At 46.2% G+C, this 19,833-nt stretch overlaps 1 protein-coding gene across 2 annotated transcripts in view; it reads right to left on the reverse strand.

Annotated features, from left to right (window-relative positions):
- Positions 1-12,411: 12,411 nt before the first annotated feature.
- Positions 12,412-19,833, reverse strand: part of SYT9 (synaptotagmin 9) — a 195,936-nt gene continuing 188,514 nt past the window's right edge. The window contains exon 8 of one of the 2 annotated variants that reach the window (XM_032426909.1): positions 12,412-14,755. In XM_032426909.1, the coding sequence (XP_032282800.1) occupies positions 14,682-14,755 (74 nt within the window). In that variant the 3' untranslated portion in view covers positions 12,412-14,681. The remainder of the gene's footprint in view (positions 14,756-19,833) is intronic. The other variant, XM_032426910.1, reaches the window with a different exon arrangement.

Here is a 19,833-nt window from a genome sequence, read left to right on the forward strand (position 1 = left end):
ATGTCTCCGCGGTGAGCTTGGCCTGAGCCCTTCAGTCCCGTCTGGGAGGCACTTACTTGCCCGCCCCTGATTCAGGCCCACACCAATCTCTCTTCAGTCACCAGCTTCATAGGCACTGGCCTCTCCACGCTAATTGCCCATCCCCGGTCTTAGCTGGAGAGCTTAACTCTTAGGACCCCACAGGCAGCAAAGCCCACAGCTGGCTCCCTGAGCCCATCAGGATTGATGAGCCATGGGGCAGACCCAGCGTGGAAACCCTCGTGTTCCTGTGGCCAGAGGTTTCATAAAGAAAGATTAAGCTCCCTTTGGAGATAATCCCAGATCTGACTGACATACAGTGGCCAACTGTGGCCATCCTCACTCAGAGCAGGCCTTACTCAATGGAAAGCAAAAACGGCTTGGTGCACCTTGGCCTGCAGTTGGAATAAAATCATTTGCTTGGCTCTTTCGTCTTCTTTACATTTAATCTCTGGCCTTGATCACTGCCATAAGCTCACTATGAGGACAGTGACCAAGCACAGTGACAGCCTGCTTTTCTCCTCTGCAAGTGTCTGATCCTTCTGCTTTTCTGCCCTGTATCTTAAGAGAGGAAACTTAAACCCTTGACAGCCACCACTGTGTCCTCAGTGTGGTTGGATCCAGGTCACTAGTCTTGATCTGTAGGCCCAGTCCTGAGTTGACTGCCCTCGATGACTAGTCAGAACCAGACCTGTCAGCGCCCAGCCCGGCCAGCCCGCTGAGGCTGATCTCAGCCAGCTTGCCAGCTCCTCTTGGAATCCGTTGCCACCTTCATCACAAGGGTGCTTGTGCTGCTGTCCCTCTATATGGACGGACTCCCTGATTTCTAGAACCTCCTCTGGCCCCTGTATCCTCCACCTCACGGAGAAGTGCTTGCCCATCCGGGGACCCTGCCTTCTGGAGGAGGGAGAATTAACTAGACGGAATACCAGCTGGGATACTAGAATTCAGTATTTAGATCCGACCAAGATGCTTCCTGTTTTCCCCTTCTCCTTTCCTTTCCCCCATATTTTCCCCTTTGTATTCTTTCCCCACTCTGGCCCCCACCCCCACCAGCTCTTTGCCTCGACATCATCCTCTAACCTTCCAGCCTTTTACAAGTAATTGCATTGTTTCCTGCCTGAGTGATCAGAGCAGCCTCTAATTCCCTATGTCTCTTCACATAAAGCATTGGCTGATTTTATGCCAACAGGAAAGCGCTTTAAAACGTGACCTCGGCCAACCCCTCTTGCTTCAGCTCTTGCCATCCCCCGCATTCAACCTCCACAACCTCCACATCCAAGTGTCCCCAGACGTCCTCTGAAGTTTAACATCATGGTATCTTCACTTAGCCTAGAATGTTTCTCCCTTTTGTAACCAGTGAACTCTTATCCTACAAGTCTTTCCACCACCTCCTCACCCGCAACCCTGGCAGAAGAAGCCCCTCTTTCATCTGTCTCCATAACATGTTGAAAACCGAATCGTGGGAATTTGAGGGGGAGTCTCCTCTGGACATTGGTGCTCTCTGCTGGAGGGGTGAGGGCTGGCTGCCTCTGGGGCAGAGCTGTGGAAGGAGGATGAGAAGAAATATAGACCTCTCCTGGGCTGAACTGTGTCCATCTGCGAAATTCTTATTTTGAAGTCCTAACCCATAGCATCTCAGAATGTGACTGTATTTGGAGATAAGGCCTTTAAAAAGGTGATTAAGTTAAAACGAGGCCATTAGAGTGGGCCCTAATTGAATCTTACTGGTGACCTTATAAGAAGGGGAAATTTGGGCACACGGAGAGACTCCAGAGGTGCAGTGTGCGCAGAGGAAGCGCCATGTAAGGGCACAGGAAGAAGGAGGCATTTGCAAGCCAAGGAAAGAATCCTTAGAAGAAACTATACTTGTTGACACCTTGATCTTTGAACTCTGGCCCCTAGAACCATGAGAAATAAATTCCTGTTGTTATGGCAGCCCCAACAAACTAATATAAGCACCCGCTGAGTTGCAGAAGGGGGCAACATGGGGACAAAATGGAAAGAGATTCCAATGGGGGTCTACAGGATGTTCTTGGCAGGAAGTAAATTGATAAGGAATATCCTGGGTGGTACACCAATGATTGCCAAGTCCAGGCTTACTGCTTGAGCTCCAAATCCTATTTTCACCTGCCTACTGGACATTTGCACTTGGATATCAAATAGCTATCTCAAACTTGACCTGTTTCTATTTCTCTCTCTACTCGAACCTGAACTTCCTTCTGCATTTTCTCTCTCCCCAAATAGCACTATCTTCCGTCTACATATAAATGCGGAAATGTAGGAGTTATTCTAGACTCTTCCTCACTCTTATTCTTATGTTTAGTCAATTAATCAGTCACCAAGACCTGATGATTTTATCACCTAAATATATATAAAAAATGCCCTCTTCTCTCTTTTTATTGCTACCTCCTTACTTAGGGCTTTTTTTAATTTACTACTTTTTATTCATTTATTTAACAAAATTTGGGGGTGCCTATTATGTTCCAGTCACTGGACATGGCACTAGGGATACAATGATAGAGTAGACACATTCCTGCCTACACAGAGGATGTAGTCTAGGAGGGGAGACAAGCACACAGATGTATAATTATAATGCATCATTCATTACCCCACAGGTGTTGTCCACTGAGCACACCCCCAGAAATGTCTTGCACGCAAGTTGGCCTCAGTGTCTGTCCCCTAGGGAACCTAACTATGATCATTTCCTAGCGCCATTACTCAGTCGCTGATAGCCGACACAGAATTTTCATCAATGCCCCAGGTCCACTAAGTCCTGTTTCTGTATCTTTGCAAGGGCAAATAGAGGGAGTATTTAGATCCAGTTTGACGCTAGATCTGGCATTGCCTGCAGAAGCCTCCATTCTGACCCCTTCTGGTCTCTCATCCACACTGCAGCCAGGATGATGGAGCCAATTGGCAAATCTCATTATGTAATCCCCCTGCTTAGAAGCACTGACTGTCCGCCAATTTCTCCCCAATCAAATCTAAATTTCCCAGGCTCAGGAAGGCTTTGCAAGTAAGTTACATCTAAATTAAGATTCTAGCATGAGTAAAATGTCAGCAAAGAAATAGGTGAGGTACATTCCCAGTGGGGGAGTGGGGGTAGGCACCCAAACAGCTCTTTAGCTCCGACTAGCAAGGCTGCCTCTCAGAACTGACCATGCCTCTTCTGGACCCAATTTATGCTACTCTGCTTGTCTTTGCCATATGTCTCCCACTCAGCTCTTAGAGCCTTGTTTGGACACACATCCTTGCCTCGACTAATTCCTGAAAGACAGACACGTTTGCTCTTGGTCTGGGCTTCTATTTCCTCCAGAAGTGGTCCCTTGTCTAAATCATGCTTGTTCCCACCTGGCAGCCAGGTCCTCTCACCTGACAGCCTCTCTGAAAGACACTTAGAATTTTGCATGGATGATGTAAGAACCTCAGCTACATTATAGAAGCCCACCTAATGAATGGGTTTTAGCATGGACCTCAAATCTTATATTATTTTGAAGGCCTCACTGCTCTCTAGGCCTTAGCAAACTGGACGAGTGTGAGATAATTTCACTGTGGTTCAACATATTCCACATACTTATGAAGACCAAGTTCTCAGAAGTGTCAGATTTACAAGCTATGTAGTACTGTGGACATGATGGGGAGGATTTTGCAAGGACAATCAAACTTCAAAACCTAAGAGGAGGGGCACTGAATGAAGAAGGAGGGGTGCTGAAACACCAAATTGTTTTTTTAAAAAAAAACAAGTCAGTACTTTTCAGTACTAAAGGTCCAGTTGTGAGGATCACAGTTGTTTGTATGTAAATAGCAGGTGTGTAGGGGACTTGAAACAGCCTCCTTTTTTTTTTTTTTAAAGATTTTATTTATTTATTTATTTATTTGAGAGAAAGAGAGCAAGAACGTGTGAGCAGGGGGAGCAAGAGGGACAAGTAGACTCTGCACCTGAGCTCAGAGCTGGATGAAGGCTCGATCCCAGGACCCTGAGATCATGACCTGAGCAGAAACCAAGAGTCAGATGCTTAACCGACTGAGCCACCCGGGCACCTCATACCTCCTTTCTTAATTACCGCCATTTTCCCCTGGATAGATTTATTTTCTTATTAATTTGCTACCTTCATCTTTTCGTATCTTTGGATTACATGGAAAGGAAGGAGGTGGGAGTGAACCAATAGGGAGTGGTCTGTGGAATTTCATAAGGACTAAATGCAGTTTCAAGGTGGGATTAAAAAAAGAGACATACTAGGGGCATCTGGGTGGCTCAGTGGGTTAAGCGTCCGACTTTGATTTCGGCTCAGGTCATGATCTCAGGGTCCTGAGATTGAGCCGTACGTCAGGCTCTGCCCTGGGTGTGGAGCCTACTTAAGGTTCTCCCTCTCCCTCTCCCTCCACCACTCTAAAAAGAGAGAGAGACATACTATAGAAGGGAATTAAATTTGACATTAAGAAGAGTTTCTGAGAATTCTGGGGTAAGAGGTTATAGAAGCAAGTTGCTATGTTTCTAGTGGATAATGAGATATTTGAGGAATCATTTAAAAATATTCAGAGATTTATGTTAGAAGGTAGGGAGTCAGGACAGAACCCTCTAGAAGTCCCCATAAAGATAACAAAAAATGGAAGTCATATATAAATGCTTGTGGAATCTCCAATCATTGTCAAATATACCTTTAGTTACCACCTGTCCCATACAGCCTTTGCTGTGTCACCAGCCTGGCCGTTTGTCAGTGATGACATCATCTGACATGAGCGAGAAGTTCCTGAGACACCCACTTCGCCCCCATTCTCCTCTTCTTACCCTCCCCTCCCTCACTCTTGGCCTGACTCTGCTCAGAGCACAGTCTTCTTGGTTCCCGACTTCCGGCCCCAACTCCTCCATGCCTTCCTGGAAAAGCCTTCTGGCCAGGACCCTCTCAAGTGGCCCGGATGGGAGAGGCCGGCCCCGCCTCGCGCAGCCCCCGGAAGGGAAAGGCCGGCCAGCGTTCCTTTGGTGGAGTACTCACAGCCCTGCCCCTTGTCGCTGTTGCACGGGCTGCTGTTTTCCAACAAGTATAATCAGCACACAGTGTCCTCTATCAGTTTCGGTGTGTGTTATAGGGATTTGATGTTTTTTAAAAGATTTTATTTATTTGACAGAGAGAGAGAGAGCACAAGCAGGGGGAGTGGCAGAGGGAGAGGGAGAAGCAGACTCCCCGCTGAGCAGGGAGCCCAATGCGGGGCTCGATCCCAGGACCCTGGGATCATGACCTGAGCCGAAGGCAGACGCTTAACGACTGAGCCACCCAGGCGCCCCTGGATTTTATATTTTTATACACTAGGAAGTGATCCCCATGATAACTCTGATCACCATCTGTCACCATACAGAGTTATTACAATATTATTGATTATATTCCCTACGCTTTACGTTATAACCCCGTGCTTTATTTAAACCATATGCACCCAAGTCCTGAGAACTTCCAAAACCTCTCTTGGTGATCATTCTGGTTTGGCTTTTGAAACCCACCCGGGCAGTTTGCTACGAACGGATTCTCACTGGAGGCTAAACGTCTGCTCCTCACTGGCACCAGACAAATGCCAGGTGTAGCTGGTTGGGCTCAGGTGGCCTATTTGGAGTGTCTGTTCCTAGAGCACCTGGTAACCACATCTCCGCCAAGAGTCCTGAAGACTTGCCGACATTCCCTTAGCTTGGGGAGGTCTTGGCAGTGGGGGATGGATGGACTGCAGGGAGGGGACTGATCAGTGCCTTCTGCTGGTGCGAGAGCTGTGGGAGCAGCTGTAGAAGACTCCCTGGCCAGGAGATGACGTCATGTTGCCTGATGGTCCCCTGCAAGGCCTCCTTACTAAGCGGGCCCCAGGGCCAGGGCTGGTCAGCATGTGTGGGAAAGCTGGGTCTTACACAGGCTCCGTGTCTCCTCCAGCTTAGGACTTACCCTCGGTCTCTGCGGCACAGGTCCCCAAGAAAGTGAGGCCGTTTTGTGCAAAATACTTGTTTGAGGCTTTAGCCACTAGAGGGCAGACACTTTTTAGGCAGTTACCTGACTATGGCTAAGATGGTAGTCCTCTTCCTTTTTATATTTGAATGGGAATATATTCCATCTACAAAAAGTGCCCATAAGCTTTCTCTCTTTTCTTCCTCCTCTCCCCCTCCCCCCAGTAAATTTGATAGATATTCTCAATCAGATTGACTGAATCGATAGAAGGGACTGAGTGGTTTTATATTCAAAAACGTTCGTGCAGTCTATAGAGCCTCAGGCTCTAGAAATTCACATCTCAGGCCCATCCCACGTGGGCTCGGTGGGTGGGCAGTGTTGGTTTGTGTGAATTCTGCGGTTTGGAGAAGGGAGCTTCCTGCTCTTGGTCCCCCCCCAGACACCTCTGTCTTGATATATCAGGAGCACAGGGTTGAGCCACTGGGGCTGTGGACAAATCCATGAGTTTCCCGGGATAAAGATTTTTATCACAGCCTGAGGCGAGGGATTATAGGCTGTTGCTGGAGGAAGCAGGCCAGGGAAAGAGGCTGCTCTGCATTCTCCCTTTTTCCTGCCCGACTGAGAACCAACCGCCCAGACTGTCTTTCCCTCTTCATCTAACACCTGCTTCTTCATCAAGAAGCCCTTCTTCTGGGGAGCTCTTGGCTGTGGCCCTCTCCCTCCCTCCGGCTTACTCATAGGAGTCTGATGAGTTCTTTGGGGTATACGGAGAGAATCTGTATGGGTATTGAATCCAAAATGGAATTTCCTCTGCTTGGAGGGCCAGTCCTGGTGTTAGGATCTGCACTAGACATCACTGATCATTAAAAGGGATTTAGGTAATTCCCGAAATCAAATTCCTTTCAGATCATTTGTTACAAATGAAGACCCAGTGAGAAACAATGGGAGGGGTGGGGAGAGAGCCCACGGCCTCTGGAAAGCAGAGAAAACCCTCCCCCAGGGTTAATGTGCACTTGGGTTTCTGGACAAAGGAGTCTAGGACTGCACAGGCCCCACCCCGGCTACACAGCTTCCTGTCAGTTCCTCAGACTCAGAGATACACAGACCACAGGTGGAAGAGCACAGAACACACTGGTCCAAAACTTTCTCACGTGAGAAGAAGCTGAGAGCCACAGAAGTGACCTCAGCTTCAGAGGCAGGGGCAAAGCCCTGGACCGTGGGTCCCTTACATCATGCTACCTCTTGGTCCTTGCTCACTATTCCTGATCCTTGAACAACAACAGCTGACCTTGAACACCATGGGCTTGAACTGGGTGGGTCCACTTATACGTGGGCTTTTTACGCTGTGGTACGGTAAATGTGTTTTCTGTTCCTTATGATTTTCCTGATAACATTTTCTTTTCTCTGGTTTACTTCATTGTAAGAATAAAGTATATAATACATATAACATTCAAAATATATTAATCAACTACTTATGTTATTGGTAAGGCTTGTGGTCAACAGTCGGCTACTAGGAGTTAAAGTTGGGTTTCGGCTGTGTGGGGGTGTCACTGTCCTTACCCCCTGCATTGTTCAAGGGTCCATTGTATTACACATGAATGGCGATCTTTCCCCAAAGATGGTAGCCTGACAAACCCTACACGTGATGCTGTAGTCTCTGACACGATCCTTTCTTGAACCCACATATTGTGGCCCTAGATGATGGGGGCCCCCACTCCCCTGCACCCCTGTATGTGCAAGCATACTGTCATCTGCAGTGATGCTTTTTCCTGGCTGAAGACTGGCTTATGGAGGTGAGTGTCATGTAGACTCTTGGATAATATGAGAGTAGAGAGCTGCTATGACCGAGGGTCATGGGTATCTAAGGAGGTAAGAGGCTTTGAAAGAACTGGGCTACTTGTGCTAGGTGGGCAAGTGCACTCATGAAGCCTTGCCTTAGCTCTGGTATTTCTGTGCAGTAATTTCTCAAAGACCCAGAGAGCTCTTTGCTACAGAGATGGCAAGGTCAAGTCTCCCAGCTCTGCAGGGGGCCATGTTCTCTTCAATCATTTTCTTCTGCCTAGGAGGGACAGGAAGCTCTGCACTAGCCTCTTCTGAATGCTCCCGCACAATAATTGTATTTGTGCTGGTGTGTGTGTGCACGTATACAGTGGGGACCCCGAGCACCATGGGGTACAGTAGGGATCCTGAGCACCACGAAGGAAAAGGCTGAGTGAAGGCAGAAAGTCCCGTGTCATGTTTCTGTTGTATGCTTGAGCTCTTTGACGATTGCCGAAGTCCTCTTAAGCCCAGAAGAGTGGGAGCCAAGTACACCCACCAGGGCACTACTCTTCCTCTCTCAGGTATGTCTAATCTGATTGCACTAGGGACTGACAAGGGTCTAGGCAGAAATCCTAGAGGACCAGGGTGTATTGGGAAGGTGAGGCCTGGGAGTTAGTGTTGGTCAGTGACGGGGTAGATCCTCAGCCCCACCCACCACAGGGCAGGGCCGTCTCCAACCAGCACTCTGCTAGGAGGTAGCCAATTTGAGATCCTTCTGCAACTTATAGGGCCAGCTGGTCTCTAACCACTGCTTCTGTCCACCAGAAAAAGGCAAATGTTTTACAGTTAGAACCAAAGCGGCGAGATCACACACTAGAATAGTTTCAAGTGGCGGGTAAAAGTTTAGTTAACCTTTCTTCCTGGTCCTTAACCCCCACATAATTATAGCTTCAAGCCTGAAATCTGCCTTTCCCAAACTAGTGATTTTACATTGTCCCCCGGAGCAAAGAAGGTCATGAATTTTTCCCTCATTTATACAAACGCCTTCCTCCACAAGGACCCACCCTCCTCATGGAAACATGAGGAGACATAAAGACCATGCTGAGGTTTCCTGAGCCTGCCCAAGCAGACTCTTGCTTTTTCCGAACTACAAAGGGCCCAAGGGGTTGTGGGTCCCACTGAGGCTTGGCACACAGGAACAGTCCTTAAGAAGGCGCCCACGGCAGCTACTTCTCCACGGGTAGGAAAATGACAGAGTAGAGCCGTTCAGCCAAATATCAGTATCTGGCCTATCAGATCTAATAAATGCTTGAATGGTTTACCTAAGTTTTCTGGTTTTGTGGGACTCTTTAAAGTCACAGATATACCCTTTGGATTTCTTTTAAGTCCATTGTTTACATTGTTTGAAATTCCATCTTTATTCCCCTTAAAAACCTAAGATCAATAAACTTGAAAATGTAGAAAAAAATTCAGAACACTGCACTTGGGCTGGCTCTAGATGATGGGGGCCCCCACTCCCCTGCACCCCTGTATGTGCAAGCACACACACACACACACACACACAGTGGTTGTCCTTGTTATTCTGTTTGGTGACATGGTACATTCTTCCTTGCTTTGCATTTTTGGGGACCAAAGGGCCACCTGTCAGATTGGGGAGAATCAAAACCAAGTGGCAGTTGCTGCTCAAATGGCACTATCCCACCCCAGAAGCCCCAGAGGTTTTGTCAGAGTTGCTAAGTGGACTGCTACTGCAAGGCCTGAGACTCACTGGGCCAGGACTCGCGGAGGTGGGGCCAGCAGGTGTTAAGAGCCCAATTTCGGGCCAGGGATCCACCCAGGCAGCTTCCTCCCGCCAACCCTACAAGACCAGTGGCACCTCAACGTGCCTTTCAAGTGCAGAAAACACTGGAAGGCAAAGTTTGCACGTCTTCTGGTTCATTCTACTCAAACAAATACAATTTTTTCGAAACCTACCAGTGCTGTTCAACATAAGGTTTCACTTAACTTCACAGAGAGCAAGGTAAAATCAATACCTACTTTGGAAAAATATTTACTTTGGTCGAAGTACTTTCAACCCCAGAGTTCTAATTTGAAAAGTGGCACACAACAGCTCCTCCTCCTTTTTAAAGAGGAGCCAAGACATACTGTTTCTCTCCATGGGGCTTGGCCCACGGCTGCCCGCGTCTTAGTCTCAATAAGACATTTTTGTATTTGCTCTTTGCATCCAGAAAACACTGACCATAACTGAAAAATAGTACCCATAATGTTGACCATAATGCAGACTTGCCGCTTGGTTAGGAAAGTTCATGAACGTTGCTGGAGCCAGCAGGCCCAGTGAGGCCTTAGCCGAGCTCCCGTGGGAGCTGGTACACGTGCAGACAGGGCTGGCATGTTTGTTTCCCTTTAAGAAACGAACAGTTTACAGCATTGCTTTTCTTCAGTGGGTTCTTCTCTTGCTTGCACTTTCTAACACACTTTTAAGGTAATGATTATTGGAAACTTTATATTTGAAATCTCTAATTCAGTTCTAAAAACTTCTGAGGGGGAAATACATTTTAAAAATCATTACTCTTTTAAAATGAAGATAAAAAACTTGTTTCTGGGGCGCCTGGGTGGCTCAGTCCGTTAAGCGGCTGCCTTCGGGTCGGGTCATGATTCCAGGGTCCTGGGATCCAATCTGGCGTTGGGCTCCTCGCTCAGCAGGGACTCTGCTTCTCCCTCTCCCTCTGCCCCTCCCTCAGACCTCGCTCTTGCTCTCTCTCTCAAATAAATAAATAAATAAATAAATAAATAAATTAATTAAAAAAAACCCACTTGTTTCTGGAAGGTTTATTTACCAGTTTACGTAGTCCATAAGCTCATCTGTGAAGCCCTGAACATAAGTATCTTCAGGTATTTATTATTCTCTGACAGCTTTGAGTTTGGTAAATTAGAGAAATTGCCCCTCTTTGATAAGTTCCAATCCGGATACTGCAGCCATGCAAAAAGAATTTTATCTAAATTGTGCTAAAATCAGTGTCTTCAGATGATGTTCACTTGATAGGAAAAACTATTAGTATTACTCTGTCAGATGCTAGTTTGGAAATAGCTTTAATGCAATTGATAATTACTGGACTAATAGCTACAATAAATTTAGTATTGAGCCAAGAAGACAGTAATTTTTTTTTTTTTACTACCTTTACTGCTTGGAATAACAGTTGAATTTTCAAAAAGTAAAGAAAAAGCAATACCATGTGTTATAAACTATAAGATGCAGTGGTGTTTATCATCGATAACCTTCTTACTGTTAAATATACTTTTTTAACAGTCTGGCAACGCTCCTCCAGCCTTCATGAAGAAATCTATCCTAGAGTTTAGCAATGACATAAGGGGACAGCCTTTGTGGCCCATGTCCCTTTGGCTTAGAGATGGAGGGAGAGGAAAGCATCCAACTTAAGCTTTTGAGCTTTCTGTAGAATGATGATAATCATATTTTTCCTCCAAAGTTCCCTGTGACATTGTAAGTTCTGTCTCAGTGATAACCAGTTGCTTCTCTTTAGATTTTCCTCTATGCCAGGGTCCATGGATAGCCCTTCCCACTCTGCCCCTTATTACTGCCCCACTCACCCCACCCGTGTGCAGGTTAAGCATTGCATGTGCTTTTCAAGTGACAGCTATCCAGGAAGCCCTCTGACTCAATGTCACCTCCCTCTCCACTCAGCCCCTGTTATTTCCAAAGTAGCCCTACTGAGCCACACCTGCTCAGATTCCATTCTTGTGTAATCCCTTCCCCCAAATCTAGGCTGGCCCGATGCGATGACTTGCTCGTGACCAGCAGTGTGTGGCAGGGATGACTCTGTTACTTGGAAGGTTATTTAGAAGAATCGTGGACCATCTACTGGGACCACTTGCAATGCTGGCTCTGGGGGAAGCCAGTGCTATGCAAACAGTCTGACTGCCTTGAGACCTCCATGTTGTGAGGAAGCCCAAGCTAATCCTGTGGCGAGAGATGCCCAACCAGCATCCGGCTGTTCCAGTCATTCCAGAGAAGGAGCCAGACGTGTGAGTGACGAATCCATCAGGAATATTCTACTCTGTGAGGCATTCAGATGCAGCCTTAGCTGCCATCTGAGAGCAGCCACGAGACTCCAAGAGAGAGCAACCACCTAAGCCCAGCCAACCCACATAACCATGAAGGATAATAACTTTCCCTCTAAATCAGCAAGCTCTGTAGTGCTTGTTATGCAGCAACAGATACCTGCAACATCCACAGGTGCACGACAGGATGGCCATGAAGAGAGCTTTCCGTGTCTGTCTTTGGTCAGTCTCCTCGGCTTAAGTATGAGAACATGCAAGACTTTCTTCTTTTCATAGAAATTTAGTTCTATTGGTAGTCATGAGGACTAAGTCATTCCATTTAGAGTCATGATTGTTGGAGCATTTTGAAAACTCTAGAAACCACACTATAGAAACCACTCCTGCCCTTCCCTCCCTTATTCCTCCTCTGGTCATGCAGCAGTGTACTTCCTGGACATCATATCACCCGCTAAATGTGCCCAGTGCGCTGATGGGGAGATGCTTTGGCAGCTACATGCATCCAAGGCAGATCAGCTTGAAGACAAAGGCAGCGAGAGGAAGGGGCTGAGAATCAGTGCCAGGTGGGTGGGGGAGACACTTGGCCTCTCCCATCTCTTGACACCAGCTCTCCCCAAGGTCTTTTCCTAAGATCTGACCCTCTCACTGCCATTTCCATTTTTTCAAGGCATGTTAATTTCCTTCTCCATTCTGGGAAAGATGTTGGAGAACCCCCTTCCCCCCAAGTTCAATGAGACAAGGTTGGAATTTTTCAAAAGGAACATTTACTAGGAAACTAAAGGGAAACCAAACAGAATGCAAGAGAACAGAGACAGAGTTGCAGATGGGCTCAGGGAGTTCAAATTCAAAAGCAGCTTCTGGCCACAGCTGGACTGGCTGGGCAAAGCTTTCTAGACACAAAGCCACCTGCCTGCCACGCAGACAGGCTTCTTTGCCGGCTGGCCCCTATAAAGCCACCTTCCGTTTCATACAAACCAGCCAGTAACATACTCAGTAGTACCCAGGGCTGCGAGCTCTCTGGGCAGGAAGATCTTTGGGGGGTTGGGCGGGGGCGGGGGCAACAGTAGGCACAGCTGCCCCAGGATTTCCTACCCAGGCTCTCAGTGCCAAGTTTATTGGGATGGCTGCCTGATACCTATGGGGGCCAGTCCGGTTTCTCTGGGACCATTCTTCTGGGCTCATCTGCCTGGCTCTAGAGACAGTATTTCTGCTGGCTATCCTGCTGGCACATGTCCTTCATGCTTTGGTTCGAAACACTGGTACGGTGGAGGATGTCTGACTGGGGAGGAATAGGCAGGGTGGAACTTTGGGCAAGGAAAGTCGAATTCTTCTCACATCATCGGACGTCGGCAGAACCTTGGCTTCTCTTTGGATCCTGGTGGTTGAAAGCCAATCAGAGATGGAAATGGACTAGGCAGGCTGGGGAATGCGGGAAGCTGGAGTGTAGTAATACTGCCTCACACAACCGAAGGCCTCTTTCCTTTTCAGATGTGAGATCAGGGTCGAGTGTCTTATACCAGGCAGCTGCGGCAATAAGAACTTTCTGAAGACATGCAATGATCCTGCTTCCACCCAGGCAGTCCCACAGTGAAATGTTAATTCAAATGAAGACAATGAGCTTCCCAGGACGTTATCTTGGAGAAGTGGTGCAATGTGTGCTTGGGGCACCTTGCACCCATAATGGAGAGAGAGGGCCACTAGGTAACGGCCACCCCTCTCTCCCCGCCCCAAGGGACGCTAAGGCCTTTGGTTTCCTTTGTATGGAGGCAGAGGCGATGAGGATGAGGAACAGAGCCGGCGGTGGGCTGGCTGATGTGGTCACAGAGGAAGCTGAGTAATGAATGCGATACCCGGGGAGAGCCCTTGACCTTCACTCTTGTAGGTATCTCCATTCCCCAAGTGCTGTGAAAGTGATATATGTGTCTGGAAGTGAAAGGAAGCCTGTCTGTGGCTGCCCAGGGCTAATGCCTCCAGGCTGTTGCATATGGAAACACCCCAGAGAGCACGCAGGCCGAGAAGACCCCAAAGTGGTGCCTTCCTCAGGGGGAGGGTTGTGTTACCTCTCCGTCAACTTATCTCACACAATGGTACACCTGCAGCTGTTCCCCAGTGGACGGCTACGCCTGGAAAAGGGTATTCCAGAACGCTTACGCCATTGAGACGCATGCCTCTCTAACATAGATGGCAAGTAACTTTCATTCTAATGTTGACACCAGTTGCCAGGAAGTGGCTACTGGCCATCTAGAAAATACTGTCTGGGATTCTGACTCCTCAGAATCTGGGTTTAGCACAAGAAAGGGTTATGATCAACCGGTCCTCTCTGCCATGTGCATGGGAGGGGGCAGTGAATTTGCTGTGAATCAGCCCTCCTTGCACCAGATTTTCTCCAGGGGAACAGCCTGCGTATCCTCTTACTCTCCTGGGGCTATTCCTTGCAAAGCTGGAGCACTTCGTGGGGTAACATGATTTTCTGAAGACAGTTATCAGCTCAAAGGTAGTCCAGTGTGAATTAGATCCGCTGCCTATTTAGCACCTGGATACACTTTTAAATATTCTGTCCTTCCAGGGCATTCAAGCAAATAACATCGTGTCAGAGTGACGTTGCCAGGGCAGGAGCTATGACCCCATCACCAAGGGCCTCACGTTAATCACTAAGAGTCCTAGCGCTCTAGGGTACTCTTAGTATTCTCACTACATCACGTGGTTTCTCCCATAGTCCGATCTTGGTTCTTGGCCATGACAGTCGTACTTCCCCTGTAGCACACCACCTTAGGCCACTGAAAGATGGCCAGACCATTCATAGTCACCAAACCTAATTCAGAAAGAGGGCCAGTTATTGCTGTGGTTACAGCTCAGCATTTGGTCACTGGAGTCGTCCGGGTGTTGTTGTATGGGAAAAGTTACTTAAGATCTTTGTAAGGTGGTTGTCCCACTGTGTCCTTGGCACAAAACAATCCTCTTACCAATAGTCATCGTTTCTGTAGGAAGAAGAAACAAAGAGAATGCTTTGGTTTTCATCCATATATATATTTTTTATTTTTTTTTTAAATTGAAGTATAATTAACATACAGTGTTATTTTAGTTTTAGGTGTACAACATATTGATTCACAGTTCTATACGTTATTCAGTGCTCACCAGGATGAGTGTAGTCACCATCTGTCACCATACAATGTTATTATAATATTATGGACTATATTCCCTATGCTGTACTTTTCATCTCCATGACTTATTTATTTTATAACTGGAAGTTTGTATCTCTTAATCTCCTTTATCTATTTCACCCATCCCCCATTGCTTCCCCTCTGACAACCACCAATTTGTTCTCTGTATTTAAGAGTCTTTTTTTTACTTGTTTATTCATGTTTTTTGTTTTTTAGATTCCACATATAAGTAAAATCATATGGTATTTGTCTTTCTCTGTCTGACTTAATTTCACTTTGCATAATGCTTTCTAGGTCCTCCATGTTGTCACAAATGGCAATATCTCACTCTTTTTTATGGTTGAATAATATTCCATCATGTATATGTGTGTGTGTGTGTGTATAACCGCACACACACACACACACACATACACACCTATACCACACTTGAGCTGCTTCCATAACTTGGCTACTGTAAATAATGCTGCAATAAGCATAGGGATACATACATCTTTTCAAATTAAGTGTTTTCGTTTTTCTTTGGAATTTTGGAATTTTCTTTGGAGTTTAGTGGAATTACTGAATCATATGGCATTTCTATTTTTAATTTTTTGAGGAACCACCATACTGTTTTCCACAGTGGCTGCACCAGTTTGCATTCCTACCTACAGTGCACGAGGGTTCCTTTTTCTCCACATCCTCACCAACACTTGTTATTTCTTGTGTTTTTGATTCTAGCCATTCTGACAGGTGTAAAGTGGTATTGCACTATGGTTTTGATTTGCATTTTCCTGATGATAAGTGATATTGAGCATCCTTTCATATGTCTGTTGGCCATCTGTATGTCTTCTTTGGAAAATGTCTATTCAGGTCCTCTGCTCGTTTTGTAATAGGATTATTTGTGGGGGTTTTTGGTGTTGAGTTATAGAAGTTCTCTATATATTTTGCATATTAACCTTTTTTTTTGGATATATCATTTGTAAATATCTTCTCCCATTCTGTAGGTTGCCTTTTGTTTTGTTGATGGTTTCCTTCACTGTTCAAAAACTTTTTACTTAGGTGTAGTACCAATAGTTTATTTTTGCTTTTGTTTCCCTTGCCCGAGGAGACATACCTAGAAAAATGTTGCTAAGGCCAATGTCAAAGAAATTACTGCCTATGTTTTCTTCTAAAATTTTATGGTTTCAGGTCTCACATTTAGGTCTTTAATTCATTTTATTTTTGTGTATGGTGTAAGAAAGTGGTCCAGTTTCATTTTTTTGCATGTAGCTGTCCAGTTTTCCCAGCATTCATTTATTGGAGTGACTGTCTTTTCCCCATTGTATATTCTTGCCTCCTTTGTCATAGATTAAGTGACCAGATAAGCATGAGTTTATTTCTGGGCTTTCTATTCTGTTCCATTGATCTATGTGTCTATTTTTGTGTCAGTACCATACCATTTGGGGCTTAGAGGGAACATACCTCCACATAATAAAGGCCATATATGACAAACTCACAGTTAACATGATACTCAGTGGTGAAAAACAGAGAGCTTTTCCTCTAAGATTAGAAAAAGAATGTCCACTCTCACCACTTTTATTCAACATAGTAAGAAAGTCCTGCTGTAGCAATCAGAAAAAAAGATATAAAAGGGGGCCCCTGGGAGGCTCAGTCAGTTAAGCATCTGTCTTCAGGTCAGGTCATGATTCCAGGGTCCTAGGATCGAGCCCCGCGTCAGGCTCCCTGCTCAACGGGGAGCCTGCTTCTCCCTCTCCTGCTCCCCCAGCTTGTGCTCTCTCTCTGTCAAATAAATAAATAAAATCTTTAAAAAAAATATAAAAGGAAGCCAAATTTGTACGAAAGAAGTAAAACTTTCACTATTTGCAGATGACATGATATCATGTATAGAAAACCCTAGACTCTACTAAAAAACTATTAGAACTGATAAATGAATTCAGTAAAGCTGTAAGATACAAAATTAATATACAAAAATCTGTTGCATTTCTATACACTAATAAGACAGTAGCAGAAAGAGAAATTAAGAAAACAATCCCCTTACACCAAAAAGAATAAAAGATCCAGCAGTAAATGCGACCAAGGAGGTAAAGACCTGCACTCTGAAAACTAAAGCACTGATGAAAGAAACTGAAGACAACACAAACAAATGGAAAGATATTCCAATGCTCATGGACTGGAAGAATTAATATTGTTAAAATGTCCACACCACCTCAAACCATCTACAGATTCAGTGCAATCAAAATACCAATAACATTTTTCATTGAACTAGAATAAATATATACCAAAATTTGTATGAAACCATGGAAGACCCCGAATAGCTAACGTAATCTCGAAAAAGAAGAACGAAGCTGGAGGTATCAGAATTCCAGGTCTCAAGATATACTACAAAGCTGTAGTCATCATTCATATATTTTTAATGTGTACCAAACAAGTGCCAGGCACCGTGATAGATGCTGGGGACACAGAGTATCCACGAGATGCTGGGGACACCACGAGTAAGACATATACCCCACTTTCAAAGGGCTTACAGGGGGAGAAGTTACAAGGTGAGAAGGTGAGTAAGAGAGGTGTGCAGAGAATGCGTAGGAGCAAAGAAGGACGAGGGGATTGAGGAGGTCTACAGAGAGGATTCTGAAAGGTAAGTCAAGCTGGGGCATTTAGGCTGAAGGGGAGTCCATCAGGAGAGAAGGAGGGAAGGCCATTTGGGGCAGAGGAAAGAGCCCATACAAAGGCACAAAGGCAGACGAGGTGTATAGCCCACTGGAGGAACAGGCAGACTTTGGTGTGAGGAGTAGAGGGGGAGGAAGTAAGGCTGGGGAGGGGAGTGGGGTGTCTGTGTGGTGCATCATCCATTCCTGGTTTTCAAGCTGTGAAGGATGGGCTCTTTCAGTGGAGCCCAGACTTAGAACAGTAGGATCTCTCCTGTTTCACACTCAGTGCAGCATCGATTTAATTTAAACTCAGGGCATGTTCCAAAACAGATTAAGGGTATTAATGCTGCTGGCCCAGAGAGAAAACCAGAGTCACTCCCAAGGACACAGCAATAACGAAATAGATACATATTAACTATGGGAGAGCCACAAACATTCTGAAACTGGAATATATGGACTGCATTTCACAGATCTAGTGTTCACATGTGAGGCTCTAACTTAGAGCAGACGGACAGCCATGTCTGACTTAACCCTCGACTCTGAAGTGTGCCCCTGGCTGTGGGCATACCCGTACCCCTGGGAAAGGGATGTTCCTTTCTGAGTCTAGAAGGAAAATGTGAATGGGTATTTGTCTTATATTGTGATTCAAAACAACCTTCCCAGACCAGCTGATGCTCTGAAGCACTCTGTGAAGGGCTCTCCTTCCCAACCCACCACCCCCATCCGGCAGGATCTTCCCAGAGCCCCTTCTCTCAGCGGTGAGACCCCTATCTACAGGACAGCTTGCCAGTCCCTGAGGCCTTCTAGTCTGGGAAGGCAAACTGTCAACCAGCTTAGCCCCACCAGAGTTGGTTGTGCTGCTATTAGCCAACTAGGCCATGTACCATATTCCTTCAGTGTTTGAGTACGTATTATGTGCCAGGCACCAGGACAGGAACTTTACAAATCCTTAAAAGGACCCTAGAAAGAACCTATGAGGTTCTTTACTGGAGGACACAAAGATACAGAAAGATTAATTTGCCCAAAGTCACACTGTTACTAAGTGTCAGAGCTGGGATTTGAACTCAAGGCTTCTAATTCAAAGCCTATGCTTCAGCAATTACGTCATTCCTAAATTCACTCTGTAAGTCCCGTCTACACATCTGAGCTTCTGCCTTGGTTTTCCAGGTACTCTAAATCAGATGAAGGAACTTTAAGAAACCCTAGTCTGAGTCAGTAGCATGCGGCGGGAGCCACAGTCACTCACGGCTTCCGGCTTTATCATTCCCTTTCTCTGGACTCCACTGGCTAGTGACCTGTATGTGTGCTTCATTTGCCCCCTGAGCTCTAGGCACAACCTCAATCTTCCCTGTTCTGACCTTAGCTTCTTCTTTCCATTTGAGCAGGCCCTTCACACTGCTTTGGGTAGAGCTCTCCCCAAGTTCCCAGCCTCAGGGACCACCTCTGTACCTGGTGTGTTATGGCCTTATCTGAAGCCTGCTTAGAGGGCTGGGCTGGGACTCTAGCCAATCTTTTACCAGTCTCCATACCCAGGGCTACCATTAGCAGAGACCATGCTGCCAGGGGCCAAATTATAGTACAGCTCTGACTTGACCTCCGTAGCTGGGTTTTGCTCACCTGGGGAGTTTCCTTGTGCATGCAATTAGCTGGAATCAAACTCAGTCCCTGGGAATACTGTGGAGGGGCCTATTCTCTTCTTCTTTAGCTGGGTTTATTTTCTGGGCTCTGATCCTGGCTGGTCCCAGTATCCTTTGTGTTCCTACTCTGGACAGTGCCACAAAGGCCCCAGAATGTTTTTGGTCTGCCAGCCCACAAGAGGACAGGATAAAGGTGTTTCCAGGTCTGGTGGAATGGTAGGGTCATCTCTACCAGGGGCCTTTCAAAAGAAGCTTCTTGGAAATGAACTTCTCCTAGGGCAAGTCAGATACACAATTCAGTTGTGAAAAAAGTAGTTGTTAGGGCGATTCTGAGTGTGGCATGGGTGAAGTGTGCTGTGGTCCAACCCCTTCTGTCTTTTGTTGGGGGGAAAGCCTGGAAAAACTCAACCAAAGAAAACAAAATAAGCAAATCACAACACCTTTCCAAACTCTTACAACCGAATGGGCTGTTTCCCAAGATTTCTGTAAACTGAGGTGTAAGGAAAGATCTTTCCAGAGTTCAGAAGAGCACTGACCCAGTAGGGTTTTGGTGAGGAGACGGGGTGGTAGAGACCGTGGCGCCAGCACCAGAGACAGCAATGGTGGTGCCAACGCTGGTGGCCAGGAGGCT

The sequence above is a fragment of the Phoca vitulina genome, unplaced genomic scaffold (assembly GCF_004348235.1).
Source record: "Phoca vitulina isolate PV1807 unplaced genomic scaffold, GSC_HSeal_1.0 scaffold36, whole genome shotgun sequence".
In the NCBI taxonomy this organism is placed as follows: Eukaryota; Metazoa; Chordata; class Mammalia; order Carnivora; family Phocidae; genus Phoca; species Phoca vitulina.